Source organism: Euwallacea fornicatus, chromosome 37 (genome assembly GCF_040115645.1).
Source record: "Euwallacea fornicatus isolate EFF26 chromosome 37, ASM4011564v1, whole genome shotgun sequence".
NCBI lineage: Eukaryota > Metazoa > Arthropoda > Insecta > Coleoptera > Curculionidae > Euwallacea > Euwallacea fornicatus.
In genome coordinates, this window is record NC_089577.1 from 281563 (window position 1) to 303422 (window position 21860).

General features: G+C 43.7%; 1 protein-coding gene across 3 annotated transcripts in view; it reads right to left on the minus strand.

Moving 5' to 3' along the window:
• The window catches only part of LOC136349340 (discoidin domain-containing receptor 2-like), a 63491-nt gene that overhangs the window by 1991 nt on the left and 39640 nt on the right, over positions 1-21860 (minus strand). For 2 of the 3 annotated variants that reach the window (XM_066300832.1, XM_066300831.1), the window contains exons 2-8: positions 9768-9896; positions 9288-9393; positions 6649-6880; positions 2787-3004; positions 1118-1756; positions 540-1062; positions 37-263 (exon numbers count right to left, since the gene is read on the minus strand). In XM_066300832.1, the coding sequence (XP_066156929.1) occupies positions 37-263; positions 540-1062; positions 1118-1756; positions 2787-3004; positions 6649-6880; positions 9288-9393; positions 9768-9843 (2021 nt within the window). In that variant the 5' untranslated portion in view covers positions 9844-9896. Of the gene's footprint in view, positions 1-36; positions 264-539; positions 1063-1117; positions 1757-2786; positions 3005-6648; positions 6881-9287; positions 9394-9767; positions 9897-19553; positions 19705-21860 lie in introns of those variants that run through there. The other variant, XM_066300830.1, reaches the window with a different exon arrangement.

Below are 21860 nucleotides of genomic sequence, written 5' to 3' on the forward strand. Positions count from 1 at the left end.
TGCTACTAAAAATTTATAAGATTTCTGATATCTCACTTTTCTTTATCGGAGGCACCATCGCCCAGAAATTTAATAGCCACCAGTCGCGTGTCCAAAGTTGAAGAATAGTCTGATATTCCATCAGCTTCGGCTATATAAACGGTGCCGAAGGCGCCTTCCGACAGCTTGGAGAGCATTCTCAGCCGATGGCGAGGGAACTCTTTGATGGTGGTCTGTTCCAACCTTTTTTTGAGTATTGCTAAAGCCTCTTGTTGCGTTGGGGACTGGCGAGAAAAAAGACAGTCTTATAGCAAAATGCTTGTAATGCAAGCGGAATTACATTTCGCGATTAATGCTTATACAACGTTTTTTAACATTTGTGTAAATAATTTATTGACATTTTGGTGAACGAAATTTTCGATATAGCTTATGGCAAACATAAACAAGTGAAGCCACGTTGGTTGTGTTATTGACATTTTGAGCTTAACGTTTCAGTTCATTCAAAAGGTAAGATACCCGGACTTGTTTTTTTTTCCATTTTATAGATAGACACAACTTACCTTTCTCGGCTCGGCCCCTTCACTCCTCGTACTCCTCAAAGACACTCTTTGCCCCCCGCAATTTCTTGTGGATCCGCTATTGACCCTCGTTCGAGTCAGAGGCAATGTGCTCTGATCACATCCTCCGAGCAGTGACAACGTATTGCCCTCGGGTACCGCGTAATCGTAGTTATCACAGGACTTCTTGGGACTTGCCCTTCCGCTGTAGTCAGACATCTCCATTACGATAGGACTGTAGCTGTAATACGGCGCGAAACGCATCGCCTGATATGGCTCCTGGTAGGTGTTTTCCTCAGGATGAGGCAAAGGCAATGTGGATCGCAAACTGGACTTTACAGAGTGACTCTTCCGATAATAATCGTCACTACAGCTGTTGATGTCGGTGACGCCGTAAGCCTCGATGTGGTCCTTTTCCGGCACGCTGTAGACGCTTTCGTTGCCCTGCACAGTGTGCGCAAGACTCCCATTGGGGAAGCCCAGATTTGAGGTGTTGGGGCTACTGAAATACTTGCGGTTTTTGAACCTGAAGTTGAGCAAATTAGTACGGGTACAACCTGGAATTAATTAAGAGATTTTACTTGTAAATCAACACTACGATTCCCCCCACGAGCACAAGAATCGCGACAACTCCCACTAAAACCAGGGCGATGACTGCGGACTCATTGACATCGTTCGGCACCGGGATTTCCATTTTGTGTTCGTGTTCCGGAGCTCCTCTCACATGAGGCGTGGTGGTCGGTTCAGGCTCCGTTGAAAAATTCCCGTGCGCTACCACTGACTCAAACGTAACTTCACTGATCAAAATCCATTTTGAGGCGAAATAGAGCTGAATCTTGACAAACTTTCCGACGCGATGATACAGCTTAATAGTGACGTTCCGAGCGATTTCGAATATTCTATCCTCGACATACTCATAGCTGATAGGTTCTCCCCTGTTGAAACGTTTCCCTCCGATGCTGAACCATACTTTGGCCCCCGAGAACACTTGCACATCTTTGGTGAACTGATTGTTGCAGTAGATGTGTACCGCAGAAAATTCACGAACCTTTTCGAACTCGAATTTAATCTCGATGGGTTTGTGACGACTGTCATTGCGCCACCCAACCCAAGTTTGACCGTCGTAGATGTCGGTTTTGAAGTCGTCATGACCAACTTTACCATCTATTAGCTGTCCCAGACCGTGCTTCAGTTCGGGGCCATCCGACACACTATCATAACTGAAACAAACAAGAAAGTTTTAATGTTTGAGGGCATAGAAATGTCGAAAGAAAAAGTATTCCGCAGACCTGATTGCATGTCGATGTTACAATTATATTTGTGTATGATCACGACGTACGACATTATTTGGTACTGAGGAATGAAGGGCCTTTTTAAATATCAAAGGAGTACACTTGCTGAACACCCCTCGTAGCCTCTGGGCAGAAGCTACTATAATCTCTGTTAGGAGGAGTAATGTTTCGCAGCGAGAGGAAATTTTAACACCACAAGACAAGCGGCGGTAATTGGCATAAACACAAGAATATTGAACTGACTTTTTGGTAGCAATATTGTTTTTGTACTCAGTTTGAAGAGCAATTGGGCGAACAAAGGGAAGATTTAAGGACTTCAACTTAGGAAATTCTACATAATTTTTTTCCATTGTGCTAATGAATATATTTTGGAAGTCTTCATGTCGTGAGTGTTCACTGGCGACATTCGATATTCTAGATAAACATATATGTTTTTAAAAGGCATGTTGCCTGATAACTGGGGGCTACTTCCTACACAAAAACAATCAAATTATTAAATAAATTCTGTAGAACATCACAACGTGGACAAACCTGATTCTTCTTTGGCGAAAATCCTCGGATCCGTTAGGTTTTATTTTCAATTTCACATTTTTTTAAATAAAATAGATACGCGTAGAGCGGCCAGCGTAATTTTAAATTAGAAACGTGATATGATTTTTAGTTTTTATATAACCTCAAATCAATAGTGCTCTTAGCGCCATCTGTTCCGTACTCCGTTAGGCAACATGATAGCCAATACTACAGAGAGTTCTTTATCGATACTACACAAGCTTGGCGCTCTTGCCAGCAGATGACGATATGTGTACGAAACTAAAGAATCCTCGTCTTAACGGCATTTTTATCGCACAATTTTTTCATAAAAAAATAATTTTACACGAAAACTCTAACAGTTTCCGAAATCTCAATGGCGTAATCACCGAATTACCTAAAAAATCTATTTAACTTTTAACTGACTCACCCATTGTCAAAGAATTCCCAATTGTTGCCCCTCTTGTCGCCTTGTAGCATAGAATAGCTGACAATTCCATCGGTCCATCTACAGCCGTACAGCTCAACGCGCATGCACACAGTCCTTTGGTGGTAGCTGTACGGATAGAACCGGATCTTGCTGGCCCAAAGAGGTGGATCCAGCTGGCGTTTATTCTCCAGATAAGGGTTGACATTTCCTTCGATTACCTGAAAGACAGAAAAACCTCACTTGTACAGTGAATTCGGATATAGAAAAAGAGCGACAAAACGTCCGACTTTCCTCGTCGCCATTAAGGGTTCTTGGAATAAAAATGTAGATCAGATTTGGCAACGCGGTTACCGCACGCGTTTTGCCCGTGAAGTTCTAGTCGGCAGGTGGAAGTGTATTTATTAGAAGTCGCCATGCCGAGCAATTTCCCAAGAAGGTAATTATTTTTTGAATTATTTTCCATTCTCTCAGGAGACGGTTTCTGGCATGTGCACGGCGACTTGGTTCTGGATGAAAACGCGATGTAGGTTCGCAGTCCAGGGGGTCTTCGACAGGCCGGACACCACGGACGTGTATAATACGTTCGTGGTACGCTCGATTTTCTTTTCTCGGAATCGAGGAGATTTGGGTCGCGATGTAATTACAGTGGAAAGCATGACGTCGGAGGGAGTGGTAACTCGTTCTGTTCAAGGGAGTTGTGTTCAACATAGATATGAAAGTGAGCATGTAACCGAATTTTCTACTTTCGATTAAACGAATTCGCACGTATTTGGCGTAGTGTTATTCCAGCTCCTTCATTTGTCCCGTAAGTTCGGCAACGCTGCGCTTAAATTTTTTTCTCGATTCTACATCCGTCAAGACGTCACAGCGTTGCTGGACTTAATCTCCTTCTCAACCTTAGAATAAGCGGCAAAAAATTACTTAATTTAAAGCCGGTCCTGTGGACTAAGAGATTATACGCTTAAAAATACGTTTAATAAGGTACAGGCGAAAATAGAGCCGGTAATGGAAAATAATCGCTTTAAAACGGTGGTCGGAGCCCGGTTATTGTTTTATATTTTTTCCCCCGTGTTCCGGATACCTCAAGTGGGACGAGAGAGAAATGAGGAAAAATCGACGTAATTAATTCAAGGTAGAACCGAGACGCTGGCTTCGCGGAGCTAATTAAAAATTAAGCCTTCTTTGCGCATTTTTCATGCTTTTTCGTTGCATTCGAAACACTAATAAAATTTCCCGCCACGATTCACCTTGCGTTCTTCGGCGAAACTTAAATAAGGGCGGCCTAGAACACGGGGGTTAACTTTTCCCCATCCATCGTTCATTATTGCCTCGATCACGCTAACCTCTAGGCGCAGAAAATCGATGGCCCCTTCGTCGTAATCCCGTGGAAAGTGAGTTAAAGTTTACCGAAAAAGGAGGAGAAAAAAATGCACTCAATTAGTCATCTTAAGTGCATAATTCGCTTTCGTCGGGACTGCCGAGAGGTGTCCGAGTTATTATCCATAAATTCGTTTCGTCAATCTGGAACGCGGGCCCAAGTGACAACGAAAATTGGCTTAATTTAACCTGGAGCCAGTTCGCCTTTGATGTAAATTTCTGGCTTCATTACGGGGCTTTTTGCAAAATTTTATGTTTCCGATGCGTAAAGAGCCGCTTCCTGTCATTTATTGCGCCCGCACGTGAGCGTTTTTCACTTACGGAATGGGGGGCCCACCGACCCATAAATCACATCCATGCGTATTTTCCAGCTATTTGTTATTTTTAAGTCTCATTCCGAGGAAAAAGGTTATTTCCGCCATCGAAGAAGTGCGACCTTAAAGGTTAGTAGGACCCTGAATTTTCCGGGGCATTTCTGGGAAGCATTGCGGACCTGGAAATGTCAGACCGGGCGTCTGGAATAAATTTAAAACGCCGATTTACCGAATGAACAATTATTCGAAAACGGTATAAGTGTGTGCCGATGCAATTTGCCGGGGCGAAGCCATCGAGCAAACACGTAAAAGCCAGAAGGAAAAAACTCAAGGTAGCCCTAATAGAGAACGAAACGCATCATTATTTTTTACGACTGCGTGAGGCGTTCAGACGCTCGGGCACGTATTTTCGTCCAATTAATTTTCGGGGGAAAACGACGTTATTAACCTCAGCCCCCTCACTCCCACGCCGCCCCTGGACACAGTTTATTGCCACTTTTTCAGAGATTTTATTGCGTTAAAAACGGGACAAATAGCGTAATTTCAATATTAATGAAATTAGATTTCAGTGGAAACGTACGCGAATATCCCCATCGGCTTCCGCAACGCTGATTTGTAGCTATTTATTTTGTCGATTTCATAATATTGTAATCCGGCCTAAATTGAAACTGGAGCTCGGAAAAAACGTCCCCAGCTGCGCGGCACCTGGAATTGGTACTCGCAATAAACGCGAAAAATAAATAAATAATCATCAGAGACCGAAAAAAGACGTAAAACGGCGCCACGCCGACGACAGGGCGTTGCGTGACCGCGCGAAATTAGGACCTTGTTCTCCCCCGTATACGGGGAGCCGATAAGTGCAGCCCCATGCCTTGGAATAACGTCCCAGTGGCGTTATCTCCTCGTCTGCGGAGCTCCCAACAAAAACTTAGGGAACTGGACGCACGCCACTGCCGCACGTAACTCCCAAAGGGTTAAGACACATTACGTGCCGACTCGGGGGTTCAAGTGCACGCACTGTACGGACGACATTAGATTGAAGTTAAGGGTGTTTAGTAGTCGGTCTAATGGGGCACCTAATCTGGGAGTTTTCACTTCATATGTTATCGATTTGCTGGCAGCGACAAAGAAAAGGCGTTACAATCGCAGAATTTGAAAATTCATAACCCCTACTAAGGGGGGGGGGGGGGATACAATTTCTAAAAAAAAGGAGCGATATACGTGCGCGGTCCGACAGTCTGGATTTAACACTGCTGGACTCGATTTTTTTTTTTTTTTTTTTTTTTTTTTTTTAAGTTGAATGGGGACTACTGCCACCCTTTCAAGTTACGCAGGAAGTAACGTGCGAATTTTCCCGCGAAATCTATTCGATGCGAGAGTGGTGCTCCCGGAAGCCCAGCGAAGGCCCATCCTGGGCAGTTTTTCCTTGCTCTGAACCGTCACGTTCTTCCTCAAAAGATGAACGAACGTCCGAGGGGCGCCTTGCGCTTACGTCTTGCTTAACTGCGACAGGGCTTCATCAGGGTGCCCAGTCTCGGGTCGTTAAATTATTTAAGGCTCTGCTGTTTGCTTTGCCGAAGTCGGATTTCAATGTAGCCACCGTTTTTTCACTCCGGGACAATTAAATATTATTTATTCAGCCCGCCGTCCGTAATGACTGGAGTAACGTTTCTTTCAATATTTTGTTCTCTCCGCTTGCTTGCGGATTGTGCTCGGGTAACGCGGCCGAATCAATCTTCATCTATTATAATTAGCAAAAACAAAGAACGCATTTTTTGTTGTCAGTCGAAACTGAACATTCAATTACACGGAGATTTATTCATTTTAGCTGGTTTCAATGAGGGGGAAGAACCGCGCAACCGGTTTCTGTTTACTGAGATAATTAGGTTTTGGTGGCGAAGGAAGACGCGCACCTGGACACCGCGTACGACGTTTAGGAGGGAACTCCATCTACTGAAGCGCAAGTGCAGGGGATAATCTTGCATCTCCGACGGTGCTGCCATCTTTGAACCGGAAGCTGAAGATGCGCAAATCAGTTTATGATCCGAAAGAAGAGCGAAATTCCGACCCATGCAGACTTGGATATGTTTTGTTTACATCTAAAATTTCGTTAGTGGGGGAGCGCATTTCAACGCTAATTCATGAAAAAAAAAAAAAACAAAAAGTCGAACCTCCTCTCCTTTGGCGTTATGGTACCGAATCCACTTTTGCAATCTGGGCCTCCAGTACTCGATCATATAAGCCTCGGCATACTCGATCCCCTGCCCGTTCCCGAACCGGCCCTGCGTTTCGGTCGCCGTGATCATATGGACCGTCTTCAGGTCGATTTGGATCCATTCCTCCGGCTCTGTAGTGGCCTGCTTCAGTGGACACCACGCCCCCCCGTTTTTGTCCGTTCTCACTCTGCAATAATATTAATTTACTACTAATTAATTAAACGGAAAACATCATTAATTGCATTGGGATTTTCATTAATTAACTCTCATTGTAATTTCGTGACTGTCCCTGGCAGCCAGGTACGATATGGGGTTTTACTCCTAATTAGACATTATTGCTTTTTGATGGCTAATTAAACCGACCTAATTAGGTCCAATATTGACAATAACTCTAATCAGAAAACTTCACCAAAAAGGGAAGTTTATCAATAATTTCTTTGCCGATTTGCGATTCAATCCGAACGTGCTTTGTGCGTTTATGGAAATAAAAATTACACCGTCTCGTTCCCAAATATTCGGCTTGTTTGGATACGGGAGTAATGGAAAATGGGAATATAAATTATTTTGTTCGGCTCTGCTGCCATGAAATTGGAAGCAGGCAACAGTCGGACGTCTATACGATACGAAGATTTGTTGCTTCAGGTCGGACTTTGGCTCCGATCCCAACAGTAACTGTTATAATGTTATGCGAGGCTCATGCCACCTCTGGAACCACTGAGAGATGTGCAAATGGGTTTCCTGGGGAAAGAGAAAACTTATACGCCTTTCCAGGGCACAAAGAGATCGGATTGTTTCCCAATGTGAGCCTCTTTGAGCCCTACCCTCTATAAACAGTAAAAGTTTGTGCCGTGAAATATCCAAAAAATGCGTAAAATATCGAAATTTAGAGGTTTTTCGAGGGTAAAACGAGTAACTCACGCTAAACTTCCTGACTAAATCCGAAAAAGTTTTTTCCTACGTTGCGTTACTTTCGGCCGTTTCGTCAACGTGAAATTGTTACGTACAATTCGCAACATCATCACGTTAGAATTAACCGATTCACGGATATACGTATCTCTTCACGCATCTAGATTCACCGTTTCCTCTTCACAAGTTGACACAGAAATTAGCCGGAAAGGGCCCAAGAATCCTTGATACAAGACGACTACTCCCGCTGGTGTTTAATTACAAAAACTATTTAATGAAGAAGGCGGCACCACGCAATCAAATGTTTGTTAATTAGGAACTGTTTAACTTGGAACAATAAAGCTTGAGCTTGAGCTATTTAAACTTCCAACTTGTTTGACAGTGACGGATGGGGAAGCTTCGCCCCCCGAAACAACAAACAGATGTAATATGAAATCTTAAGCGGCACATAATTTGGGGAAGGGGGAGATTTTTTTGATGGGGGGAGCACAGGAAAGAAAAAATGTTTAGGTGGTAACGGGCCCAAGAGAGAGATTTAAGAACCTTATTTCACCACGCGATCGATAGGGGCACGTTTCGTGATTTTATAGAAATTTTATTCGGTTTACAGTGCCATAGAGCTTTTCTCTGGAAATAACTGAGCTATTTTTCAAAATGGGATGGAAATGTAAAGCCGTTTTAAGCGCGCAAGGAGGGAGGATTTATCGTTCAATAATATGCGGAATTTATTGCACGGCGAGAGATATTTAAAACAACCTTAAAGGATTTCCGGGGAATTTCCAATCCCATTTTCGGCCTATCCGCATCCCTCCCGTTTTTGCTCTAAGCTCGATGTTTGTTCGGCAATTTACGGGCCTGTTTTCACAAAGCGAAGCTTTGTTTTTACTTTAAATCGAATGCAAATTCACTCGCTTATTAAAAACGCGGCCTCCGGTCTCAGCAGATTCGAAGCCGTTGGAGTGACTAGGCAAACATCAATCAACGGGCCTCCGGTAACCATAATTACAGCCGCGACCACTAAAACTTAATTTGCTTTGCTACTTAGCTGCGGCCAAAAATGGTAAATCTCATTATTTAGAAACACCTGTGCTTGTACCGCTAGATGTGTACACAGTGGCACTTGGAAAGTTTGAACGTAAAAGTTTGGCGAAAAAATGAAATTAAAAACTTCCCCGAGTTGATCGATGCCGATGGAAAGGTAAACAAGGCAAGAACTTTCCAGCCAATTATTTGGGGAACGAACATGAGAGTTGGGGAGGAAGGTGATTCCGGACATTCGTCAAAGATGTCGCCCGATTCACAGTCCGTGCCATCGCCACCTCTCTGGAGTAAAGTCAGTCACTTGACAGTTCGGTTGTCAACTAGCAAACGCGAAGAAAAATGTCTTTCACAAAACCTCGTTTTCTTCATTAGGTGGAATTATGTGGTATTTTCTATACTGAAATGAGCCATAAAAATGAAGCCATTTCGCCGACATCTGCGAAGGATGTCATTGAGAAATACGAGGCCGTTAAAGTGATTCGTGTTTAGATTTTCAATTTTTAAACGACATTAATGGCCCGCTTAAAAATAACGACTCCGACTTATGATTTTTTTATTTTCGCTCATCGCATATCTACGTCATCTTCCCTAGTTTGTCCTCAAATTCGATGGAGAAGAACATAAATTAAGAATCAGAGAGAAATTACCTGCCATGTTGGGGGCCTACATTTCCGCTATCAAAGGAGGAGGAGGCGGTGATGTCGCTATCTTTGATCGCCCCATTTTCCATCCCCAATGGAGCTATGCATTGGGCTGAAAAAACAAAATAATAAATCTACAACGCATCGTCTCGGTAAAGGTAATGTCACTGTCAACGGTCAAAGCGAACGTCTAATTGTCACTTTTCAACGCCTGTGCCGCAATTTTCCTCATTCGGCAAATATTGGGTATTTTTCCTCTATTTCTCATAGCAAATAAGTAATCCGCAGAGGTTTAATATGTCGGGCATCATCCCTATCGACGCGAGGGTTTTCCGTCAATATCTCTGACGTCATAATCTGCTAAAATTGGTTATTAATCTCGCAATCCTGCGGGATTACCTTGGATTGTGAATTTATACATATTGGAATCCGTTCGAGAAAAGGCTTAAATTCGCAAGTTCTCTATGAGGCAGGATCTTGACTTACACGGGTCCACAGCTCCGCATTTCCCGCCCATCAGAGACCCCAAAACGAGCCCGATTAACCATCTCCAGGGTGGCATAGTCCGTTTTGTTGGGGCGCACCGAGACAACACTGTAGTATCAGGACATTGCGCTGAAACAAAAAGGTATATTGAAAGCGTTCATTGGGCGGACATTAAGAGAGTAATTAATTTTAAAATGGCGGCATAGTTATTAGACGTCCGACGTAAATGAATATGTCAATTATTGGTGAACATTTGCCACCGCGTTCTAGTATTCTCGGATGTCGGCCTTTCTGACATTTTCGACAGCAACGCCGTTGGCTTTTTTACGTAACCCTTCTTCGTCATAATGGCAACATCGCTGATTTAACGTGTCACACTCGAAGTTAGGGCTGTCATAACGTTGGGACATTTCTGAACTTCATAGCTAAAAGCGTATCTGGAATTTGCGAGTTGCGCCTCTAGGTTCCATCCCTTTCGCTTTGATTCACCTTGTGCAGATCCCCTAATTTGACAGCCACGTCTGCGTCTCTTGCGTTGTTTTTTGCCATCTCAGAAAATTTCTCGTTTCTGCTCAATTTCACCGCTAACGTTTTGATGGGGAACCGCTGTCGCGTTCACTTTTGACATTTGTAATGGAAGCCGGAACACATGACGAGACTTAACTCGTTGCCAACAGATGGCGTCACTGTAAAACTCGCCGGCACGCTGGAAAAGAGCATGGTGCCAGTGGTGCAAGTTCACGTGCTCGATATCCGAAAGAACGGCACCCGATTTGACAGGCAAAAACTTCCGGAAATCCCGAAAAAAATCGATGCTGTTTGAATAAGGGATTTTCATTAATATTAACAAGACAACAAAACCAGGGGGAATCTGCTCCCTGCTGAGGGCGGTTTCGAATAAGAACAGTAATCGCTTTGAATGGGATTACGCAAACGTATACCGCAACTGTAACGAGGTTTATATCAATTCCGTGAGGCCCCTCGTTTTTAGGTCGCGGCTAATTTAACCTTGGGTTAGCCCTCGGATAAGTGTCTCGGCCTAGGCCATTATGGCAAGTACAGCGCTTGAAATTGGATATTGCTGAAATATGTAAATGCAGCATTACTTTCCTGCCTAGGCATTTTCCAGGAAGCAGCTCCACGGCTCTGGATGATAACTTTATAATTTAAATTCCAGATAGCAACGTTAAAAAGGAAACGGAATTCATATTTCTCCTGTTGGCGTGCATATTTCATAATCTTATAGACGAAAGTCGCGATGAAATTGCCTTTTAATGAGCCAATCAGAGCGGAAAGTTATCACTAAAAGAAAATCATTTTAAAGAAAATAATCGTGTGGCACCAATTATTTGAAGACGACCGAGGTGACTTAAGTGACCGCAGATATTCGATAAGCAACAGATGAGCTGCTGTGGGTTTTTCCTTCTCGTGGTGTTAATGAGGCGCAGCAGCAGAGTGCTATTCTTCCTCTGATCATCAGTTCCCTTTTAAAACACTAAATTAATCTCTGCCCAATCAGATCTCGATTGAAGACCGCCTTATACGGCTCTATTAATTATAAACAAATTACATACATGCGAGGAATTAGCCATTAGTGTCTTATGGTGGTGCGGTGCCAAGACCCCCGTCTTGAAGCGCGTTCTCATGAAACTTGAGGTCGCATAACAATAATTGCCGCTCATTCATCGGGTCTTGATTAATTGACTATCGCCGATTTTGGTAAACTAAATTTCTAATGACTTTTTATTTAATCAAAACCCATTATTAAACAGAGTGAGAGCTCCTTTGTTGCCGTCAATGGGGGTCTTATTTGGCCCTCGTCGCCCGGGTCGATAACGTCATTACAAAACGACCAATAATGGCGTGGAAATGGGCCACATTACACACTGTTTGGTCGATATCCTGGACGTGTCTTCGCGCTCTAATGGAGGCGGCTCCGAATTGAAATCTGGCTACAACTGCTACGTAAAGGCACCAGAAACTCGCCTTATCGCCCCGATGTCATCGCAATCAACAAATAATAAAGCCAGCCTGTATCCTGCGGCGGAATCCTGCCAGCACCAGAGGACGACTGCAGGACGTGGAATAAACATAAAAATAAGGCTTACTGCCTCGGATTGTGTATTAGTTGGAATGGGCCATGTAAGAAGAGAATTACGAAGGATTTGGGAGGCCAATAAGCCAACCGAAAACGAGATAGTTACGGAGATAGAGGCCACTTTCCTGCTACGAAAGCTGAAGTCTTAACAAGATGTACAAGTCCGCCTTACTGAACAGGACTGAAAAATGAAAAAATAAACAATTTCGAGTTGAGATGCAACTCCACATGCGACACGAACGGATGAAAAAACTTTCCCGCTTGTGGGCGGAACGACTGTGAAACTGCCTTCTGTGGGCGCCCAACTTCCGCAATGAGTTGCAAAGACCAAAGGTTTGGCGTAATCACTTGTAAAAACGACTTTTTCGCGGCAAATTAGCCGTTTTTTAAAATCGAAAGGCGCATTCACCATGGAGTCAAGAGAAATTCCTGTCGACAACCCAACACAAGCTGCCCGCTACGAGATGGCGCAGCCCTACGACAAGCGTCACATTTGGTAATATATCGCTCAGTTCGTGTTCGCCATGCCGTCAGGAATTGTTTCAGAGTTTGGTGCCAGCAATCTTTATGCAGAAATTTATTAGCGCACAATTGTGGATAACAATAAATCACTGAAATACGAGCATATGTCTTTCTGCGTTACAAATGTTTTACAAATTTGATGCGGCTTTTCGGAATTGTCCCTGATACGTCTCTGCGTCGTACCGACTTACACAAATGCGCTGCGTTGGAGCCTAAACTGAAGTTTATAGGGCGAAGGCATTTGCGAAGAAATTCATTGGCGTATAACATCGGTCAACATAAAAACACTTTTATTTTTGTGCCAGGGCTTTAATGGTTCGTTTTTTATTATGAAAAACAACCATAAACCTCGTTGGTAATTTTAAAAGTGTGCTCTTGGCTGTGTTACAATGATCAATAGAAACATATATCAGTTTTTAGGGCCGTTTGAAGCGCAGGTTATTAATTTTTGAGCATTAGGGTTCGTGAGGAAAGCACATGTGAAATTTCGCTTTTTACCACACGTTTACTGGACTGGTACGGGTTCTAGAGATTCAGTAAACCCGCATTCCGTAGGAAGAATTTTAAACGGTCATTCCGCACTTGCAGCAAACACTCCATAAGCATGGAAGGGCGTAAATTTCCAATGTAATATTTATCGATTTACCATTTTGTTTATGTTTGTAAACGTTAATTTGGTTTTTGCTAGAGTTCGCCCATAAAGATGTCGGCAACTGTAAAAAGTTCGAGGTTGGTTAAATTGGGGCAAAGCTGTGCCCAATCTCGATATGCCTTTCGGAGAAATTTGAAAAAACCCGAAATTTTAGAAAACCGTTTTTATTCTCCCCCCCCCCCCCCTTATTTGGGGAGGAAAGTCAAAACATATGACACGTCATCGGGGCAACTTTTCCTCTTCTGCGCCATGACGATGCCGGATTTGAAACCCGACGTTTCGATCTTCAATGGCCGTTATCAACTTCGGTTTTTCTTACCGGCGCCATTTTGGACTTAGACATTATCCAATTCGGCTTTTTTTTCTGATCGCGATGTCGTGCCACTTGTTCGGGTGCAGTTTCCCATAAAAAAAATAGTCCGATGGTGCTAGATCTGGCGCGCGCGATGGCCGGCGCACGGCTTCGTTTCAAGGAGAAATCTCGCTGACAATTCGAATGGAAAAATAGTGACGCAAAGTTCAACAAAAATTGAAAAGGGGAGCCTTTAAACCGAAGACGGTCACGTAGGCAGCGGCGCCGGTGGGGGAAATTACTTCCTAGGGGAAAATCCGAAATTAACCACCATCAAGAAGTTAAATTACACAGAAAAACTATCCCTTTCCTCCGCACGAGTAATGTGGTTCTAATGTTTGTTCGGGCTTGAATCTCCAGCAACATAAACCGGAGCCCAAGACCATCAGACATAAAGATAAGGCAAAATAGTGATTCAGTCGATTAACAGTGGGTAGTTTGCGAGCTACAAAGCAGCCAGATAAGTTAAAGGTCTCGCCCTAATGGAAACGAAATAGTTTCGAGCATTACCCGAGCAAAGTTTAGAGAGTTAAGTGACGTCACGAAATGTAGTGACAATATTTCCTTTAACGAAGTTGGTCGCAGCCGCATCACGACAAACATCAGTTGAGATTCGTTTTTGCAATTAGTGTCTGAGACCACTTTTTAAGTGCTTTGTTCAGAAAACCGTAAAGAGCTGTGGCAAATAATGGCCTAATTTTGCGAGGGGACAGTGGCGTGCCTTCAAGTCAAAGATTTACTTAACTCGCCGTTCGCCAAGTTTCCCCATTCAATCCCGGAAGGAATTTGTGCTGAAATAACTCGCAGCCTTTGTAATTATACTTTGGGCATTGTTGGGATTCTTCGGCGGTGGTAGTGCATGTTGGTTGGGTTTTTGCAGTCCGTGTTTGAACGAACGTAATTAAAATTTTTCAATTTCAATCTTAAGCGCGAGACTCGTTTTATTCGCTTCAAATTTCCCTTTAAATCCTTTCGCTGTTAATCGAACTCGAAATATAATTCCAACTTTTCCGGACGATTAAACAAACGAAAGGCCATTTTTCCCTCTTTGTCTCTTTCTTCGCTTTTGATGAGTTTGTTTGAAACAGTATATTTCGATTATTTAGTACCGAGCGGTGGAACGAAGATCAGATACGTGAGATTAGGTTTTATTAAAGTTTTGCTTCTGGGAAAAAGCATCATACCGGCACGGGTCACGACCATTCATTTGCATTTTGCAGAAATCCACCCACGGGCCCATTAATTTCTCTCAGAAACTATCGCTGAATCGTTAAAAAAAAAAAAAAAAAAAAAAAAAAAAAAAAATAGGAATTTCAGACCTGTGGTCCGGTATCGGGACCTTCGGCTCGATCAGAGACAAACGGCAGACGTGTGCACTTTGCCCATGGAATGGGCTCACGGTAACGCTCAAGCGAAAAGACGAATAGTATTAAGCGCAATTTCCCCACCGAGGGTTCATAAATGCTGAACTTTTATCGATATACTGCAACACTTTCTGGAATTGGCACTTTCCAGAGGGTAGCACGCACTCCAGGAAGGATCGCAACGGGTCGAACCGGTCGCAGTTGCACAAGCCGATCTCAAATTTCTACAGAAAACGTCGATTAAACGACTTCAACCGGGGGAGAAAAGAGCAGGTGACAAGTGGGCGAGCTTGGCCTCCCGGATCACCCGACTTGAGTCCCTCAGATGATTTCTTGCGGCGCGTTATTTCTCATGCGCACTTCCGCAAGCCGTCTCGGACTCACGTTAATACGCACTTCTTCCTTAAAATTCTGCAAAGATTCGCCCGCCGAAGTATTGCTTATAAGTAGAATTTCGATACTTTCACGGTGGCGCTTATGGCTCTAATGGGCGATCGATTGCGGTTCGAGGACCTGAAAAACGCAATTTGAGACACCTTCGTTTCGAGTTTTAAAAGCGCGAAAATTAATATTAATGTTGCCCCATATATCAGGAACTAAACGCGACAGAGTCGTCCGCCTAGTGCAGGCCGGTAAAGCTCATCGAGGCGATTAATCTGATCCGACTTTTACTGCAATTGATCTTCGGGTTCCATTAAAGATCGGCGCTTAAGATTTTGAAAAACTTGCGCCGCCTCGCAAGTGTCGAGGAAAATTTCATGTTTTCCCTCGCGAATCCCAGGGAATTAACTGGGAATTTCTACGGGACTCGAGTAGATCCCGCGACACGCCCAAACTTAAGACTTCTTTAGAGCGCCAGGAGCTTTGAATAAAATATAAATATCAGTACTTAATAGGTCTAGCAAAGGCGGCATTATTTTAGTCAAAGGGGTATGTGCCGCTTTGTCGGAGAAGCGAGCGGTGAATATCAGACGACTGTGAACGACGACCGCACTTATTCCCGGACGCGGACGCTCGTCCTAGGCTCACAGTTTTATTTTCGGATTTCTGTACAATATTGAGCTCTTTAAGCGAAAAGTCCATCATCAATGGAAAATAGTTCATGGGGAACGGGGACCCGCGAATGAGTAGCTAGGAATTCTTTGTAACTATAAAAAGATCGCGTCACTTTCGGTTTTTTAACTGCTGTTTTGGACGTTGGTTTTTGGAGACTTCGTCGAGGAGAAGGACCGTCGAAAACGTTCCATTAAAAAAAAAAAAGGAACATCACTAAGGATGTTCCACTAGAGAAACGAGGATAATAATTAAGGATGGTCCACTAGAGAGACGAGGATAATAATTAAGGATGTTCCACTAGAGGGACGAGAAAGCTCGTAAAGGGCGCGCCACTAGCCATTCCCAAAGCGCGGACTTGTCATCTGTCAAACCGGACCTGATTCCGCCATCCCAACTGGGTAAACGTTTATGACCGAGTTGCGGTTTCTTTGTTTCCTATCAAAGTCGTTCGAGCAAAGTTCATTCGATTCCGTAATGAAAACCATTTTTCCTTTATTAGGAGAACGTATTGCCGTATTTATATGCGCTATTACGCAGTCGGTTTGCATTATAAGCGGCATTATGCCTTGTTATAGAGGCATTTTTTCTCGACGTACGAAAGGATGCATGACTCGTTTCGATTGTGCCATTTCAGGCCGAAACAGGCTGCAAGATGGGCACACTAACACGCAAATCCTTCTGCTCGTTCGACGAACGAACAGCGAACGGATAATGCCCGAAAATACATTTTCCGTTTTGTCGAGTTTCCATTAGTGCGGAAGCAATAATTGTATGATTAATATTCCTACAAATGCCGATTTCATTGTTCTACATCATAATGTTCCATTTTCTCCATTGTTACCCTTGCTAAACTATTTCATTTGTATTGCTTAGGTATCGCTCGACGGTGGGAAAATCGATTCGGGAAACGTAATGGAAACTCGTTAATTTGCAGGTAATTTTCGACCCAGTTTAACTGTGAGTGCGCTCTAGGGAAAGTTCCGTACATCGACTGTTTAAACTGCACGAACGGTCTTAATCTTCCCAGTGGTCAATTCGCCTCAAGTGGCAAGAAAAACGACTAAAATCGAACGGTGGAAAGTGGGACCATCTTAGGAAAACACGTGCTGGTGGCGCGAATTTCCATAAATCCAAATGAAAACTGTCGTCACTCAGCCCTTGTTTCCTTCCCTTAGGCGCGGGACATCAAAATTCAGAGCCCTTTCCCTTATAACTACATTTTCCCTCGTCGTGAAGCAACACGTCCATTTTGAAATTCTCTTAAGCCGGGAGAGGTACCACGTAATCAACCATATTCTTCCGCTGAAACGCCTAATATCGCCTCGCCAATCGCCATTCGGCGACGTCGAATTTTTGTCCCGAAAACTAATTCTCTCAGATTTCTTGCGGATGTACATCCAGCGACCCTTAAAGCAGAAGCAGTAGCATGGTGTCACTCCCCTTTGAAGAGCCCTACCTTGGTAAAAATACGTGACTCCGGTACAAATTGCGCGCCCCACCCGACGAATTTAATTTATTAATATTTCTAAAGGGTAAAACCCGGCATTAATATATCCTAATGGGATCGCAATGTGTCATTTGTCGAGGAATTATGTGTGGAAGCGTCCCCGAAGAGTTTTTGTTTGTTTGTTTGGAATCTCTTCGAGAATGCGCGGTCAATTAGACCTGTCCGAAGGCCTCCCACGGCCCAATCAATCCGAACTTAAATTAATTCGTGGTCATGTTAATGTTGTTATTGTTTAGCTGTCAAGAGCGGCTGTCAATCGGCGCTTTGATAATTAAATTATGAAGGTTGCGTGTGCCGTTGCGCAAGCGACACGCCACCTGGCGCGTGAAGGCGTAGACAGGAACGAATGTTCCCAGTGGTGATAGGAGGTAGAAGTAAGTCTGACAACGCCGAAAATGGCTCGACATATGGTGGGATTTTGGAAGAATTGCGAAGCGCCACGTTGCCTTCGGTAGGTTGCTAAATTTTCAAAGCCACATTTGACACGTTCGATTCCAAGGTGCCTTCTGAGTTTCGCACATTGCGATTGTTTCCGTTTGACAGCACATTCGGCCCGGCCTCCCTCCCAGCGTTGCCAAACCTCCGCAAAACGACTTTCGATTTTGAAATTTATTCTTCTACCCTACTCGATCCATTTGGGCTGCGAGGGCATGGAAGATAAAATAGATAAGAGGGAGTAAAGTGAAAAGGCCAAACGTGTCATAAATAAAAGATGCGACAAATGTAAACATTTCGGGGCGAAGTTCTTGGGCAAACAGCCATCATTGCTCCCAGATGGCGTTCGAAGTGTGACCCATATATTTGCTCAACTCAGTTTGGGGAATAAAAAATGAGATCAATGCAGTCCGGATGGTGAATAACAAAAGCGGAGACTGTTTGAATTTTTCAAGTTTGTGCAATATTAAAAGGCCCAAAGTGTCTACCCTTTTACGACCTTTGTCACCTGCGAAAGCAGGTCAAAAGTAAATATTTCATGCTTCTCCGTGTTTCCTGCTTCTACATATTTGATTGGGCTGACGTGAGTGATGTTTCCGCCAAAATCCCCCGATAGGGAATGGGAGATAACGCCGATGAGATATGGATAAAGCTGCAAAAGAAGTCGCATTTGGTTAATGAAATGACCATATAAATTGCAATCAGCAGGACCACCGGCGTCGAGCCGGCAATGACATCAATAAAACCCAAAGAGCAGAGATTGATGGAAGACGTTTTCATAATTTGCCTGTAATGTAAATGCGCTGGTACAGATTAGTAAAACTCTCCGCATGATTTAATGTTTTCCTTTAGCAATCAGTCGAAGGAAATCAATCAATTTATAGCGGTTGGCAGACTTCCTCTTTCATTATTTAACGATAAGAGGATGCATAAACGCACATTGGGAAGTAATCGTAAAACCGTGGAGAATGAGGTTAAATGGGTTTTTATAACGAAAATCTATTGCATAACGACGTAATAAAGAGCGAATGAATGTCAACAAAATTATACAATACACATTTTGCTTTTACGGTCACTTTTCTGCCATGTCCGACAAATAGGCGTGAGTGATGGCTTTCGGGCACAAAGGGAAACATCAAAATTTCCCGTTGAAACAGTCAGGCGCGTTGGCTGGATCTGCAGCGAGTTTCGCGAAAGAGGAGGAAATCTGGCATCGGCGCGCGGCATTTCGGAATCTCGTGAAACGGAAACAAACGCGAAGCGTGGTCCTGCCGAAGTGTTCCGAAGATGGCAGCTAGTAAAACCAAAAACGTTATTCATCACTTTAAAATTTAAACTCGTCCGGAAGGAGTTAACCATCGGTTGCGAATTTCCATTTTAAGACAAAACGACTACTCGCGATGTGCGAATTTGTCGAAATATCACATCGACCATTTTCAACTGATCGTTACTACGTAGTGATTCCGTGAAAAACCTGACACAACCTCTCCCAACGCATCCAGCTTTGTCAATGTTCCATATCGCTAAACAATAGAAAAACTTATCGAACAATAACTTTTCAGACCGGTAAACGTTTCAATAATGTCGCTATTAGATGACTAATCGTGGAGTCATAAGTGGGCATTGTTCCACTGAGGCGATAATAATATATGAGCCTGCAGATCTACGAAAAGACGCATTTCTGAACCGAATCAGAACAATAAAATATTGCACTCGGATCTAAATAGGTCGAATAAATTTTCCCTCTTAAGGACCGCAAGAGAAAAAACCGATTAATATTATTCAAGTTGATATTCTCACCTGTTTGAACTACACTGAAACACTCCCACAAATATCGCATTTTAGGTCCGGAACGTCCGATCTTTAAAAAACATCACACAACACTAAACCCGTGTGGTGCTCTGGCCACCCAACAATGTTACTGTCATGACGATTTATTGCTATTACATTATCAGCGGTGATTTACTGATGCTCTTGATTGGAAACTGAATCGTAGCTCGTGCCTTGGCCGAGGCCTTCCGAGGGTGCGTCGAGTACTCTCCAAAATGGCGAAGGTGCCTGTAGTTTTCCTTTCGACTTTGCGAGCTTAACGTTTAGCGTTTTGCGACGATACACAAGGGACAAGAGCCCTTTATCCGAATAAAACCCGATGTCCAGTCACACCTAATGGTCATCGCTGACAATTGAGATGTGTAAACCGTCAGATATTGGCTTTGCAGGATCGAATTTCGGGGCCCTTTTCTCGCCGTTTTGTCGCTTTTATTTCTCGGAACGACGTGTGAATGAGCTATTGAGCTTCATATCGCGTAATCTCGTCCTGTCATCTTCGGCGTCACTTGATGCCGGACTCGGCGAACATCCTTTTTTTTTCTTATTGGAGCGGGAATTTTCGCGAAGGGAATTAGACAGCAGTCGCGAAACGCCGGAGGCGGTGGTAAGCGAACGGACTGTGGGTCCGTGGGAGGGGTTCTTGCGAAAAAAATTGAAGTACGAGCACTTCCATTGATAATGAGCAGAAATTCTTTCCCACAACGCACCCAACTGCATTTTTCCGGTTCTAGTAATTTTTCTCGTCCACTGCTACCTACCTAAACGGCACAATTCCTCGATTTTCCACGCCTATGGCCGATTAGAGAGGTGTCGAGTTAGCGTCGCGAATTACCTGAAAAGTTACGACCCGCGTTAGTCCCGGTACTGCGCCGATTCAACTATCAACAACTGCAGGAAATTAATTGTTTTACTGCCCGGATTGTTGACAGCCTTCTTGGGTGCGGTTCCCACGGCCATCCGAAACATGCGAGAGCCCCTTATTGCACAGTTACGCACGTCAGCTTGCGTAGGCTCTTACAGGCCTCACGAACAGGTAGTTATTGTAATGTTCCATAATTAACCGCGAATTCTTACAGGTTTACGCCCTATTAACGCTCAGCGCTACAGCAATCACAATGCGTCCAGTAAACTCGATTAAAGTCTCGGAAATTAGGGCTCGAAACTTCCAAATTCGCTTTTTTTAAATCCTGCCCAACTTCGGGAAGAAATTAATTATGGCCGAGCTATTTGTTTAGCCTCCCTGGCAATAAAAAACACAGGCCAATTTAGCCTCAAAAGCTTGACTGCTGCTTTTTCTGGGGCTGGAAAAGCCCCCGAAAATCCGGAAGAAGTTTCCTTAATGGATTTTTCGTTCGCGGCATGTCGACTGTCTTTGCAGGTATAATCTTACGTGAAGTCCGAGTGACGCCTGCGAAATTGATTTGGGGGCCTCAGGCAGGGTTTATGTCAGCTGGTTCCGGGGTAATTTTTACCGATTCGGTTTGGGGGACGGTCTCAAAGGGGGTCCTATCCCGGAATCGGCTCGGAGAGCTTCCATCGAATTCTTCTTGACCTTTCACGTCACAACCCCTTCTGAGGCCGATTTTCTAAGCTCAGTCCCCAAGTTGCCTTTAAAAAGTTTTGCCGAAACACATGTCGCAAATTACGTTTCTGAGGTTTTTCATAGAGCCTCTATTACTTGCTGAATAATGGCAAGGGGAATTATAATTGAAAATTAGCAAGCAGCAACAGAACACGACCCTGCATACGCATTAACTTGATATGAGAAGGGTTGTAAGCGTATTCGAGGCTAGAGGAACAACCCCATTTGGTATGCAGTCAGTGTCAAGGTAAATCGGATCTGACGTGCAGCTGCTCCAGAAATAACAGTTAAGATGAGGGTTTCGGAGTTATGATGATGGGCACGTCCATGTTAATACGACATGACAGCAGGATTTGCAAACGTAAAGGTCTCTTTTTCTCAAAAATGGGGCCTGTTTTTGGTCCGACTACACGGCGAACGTTCCGGGATTAACGAAGGAAATCAGGCCTAATATTTCGCGCCCTCGGAGTTATTTACCTTCCGGATTTAAGTTGATTTCGTTCCGCAAGGAAGTTCCCTAATTGAGCGAATCTCCATTCCTACTTTTATTGTGTTACCGCTCCACTCCGGAGATTAGATTGCTTTAAGATGGATGATAATAAAATTGAGTGATTTTAGCATAGAGCAGAGGTGGAAACTTTCCGGCAGAGTTTCTGCTCTTTGATTCAATCGAAACTTGCCGCTGTGTGTATAAA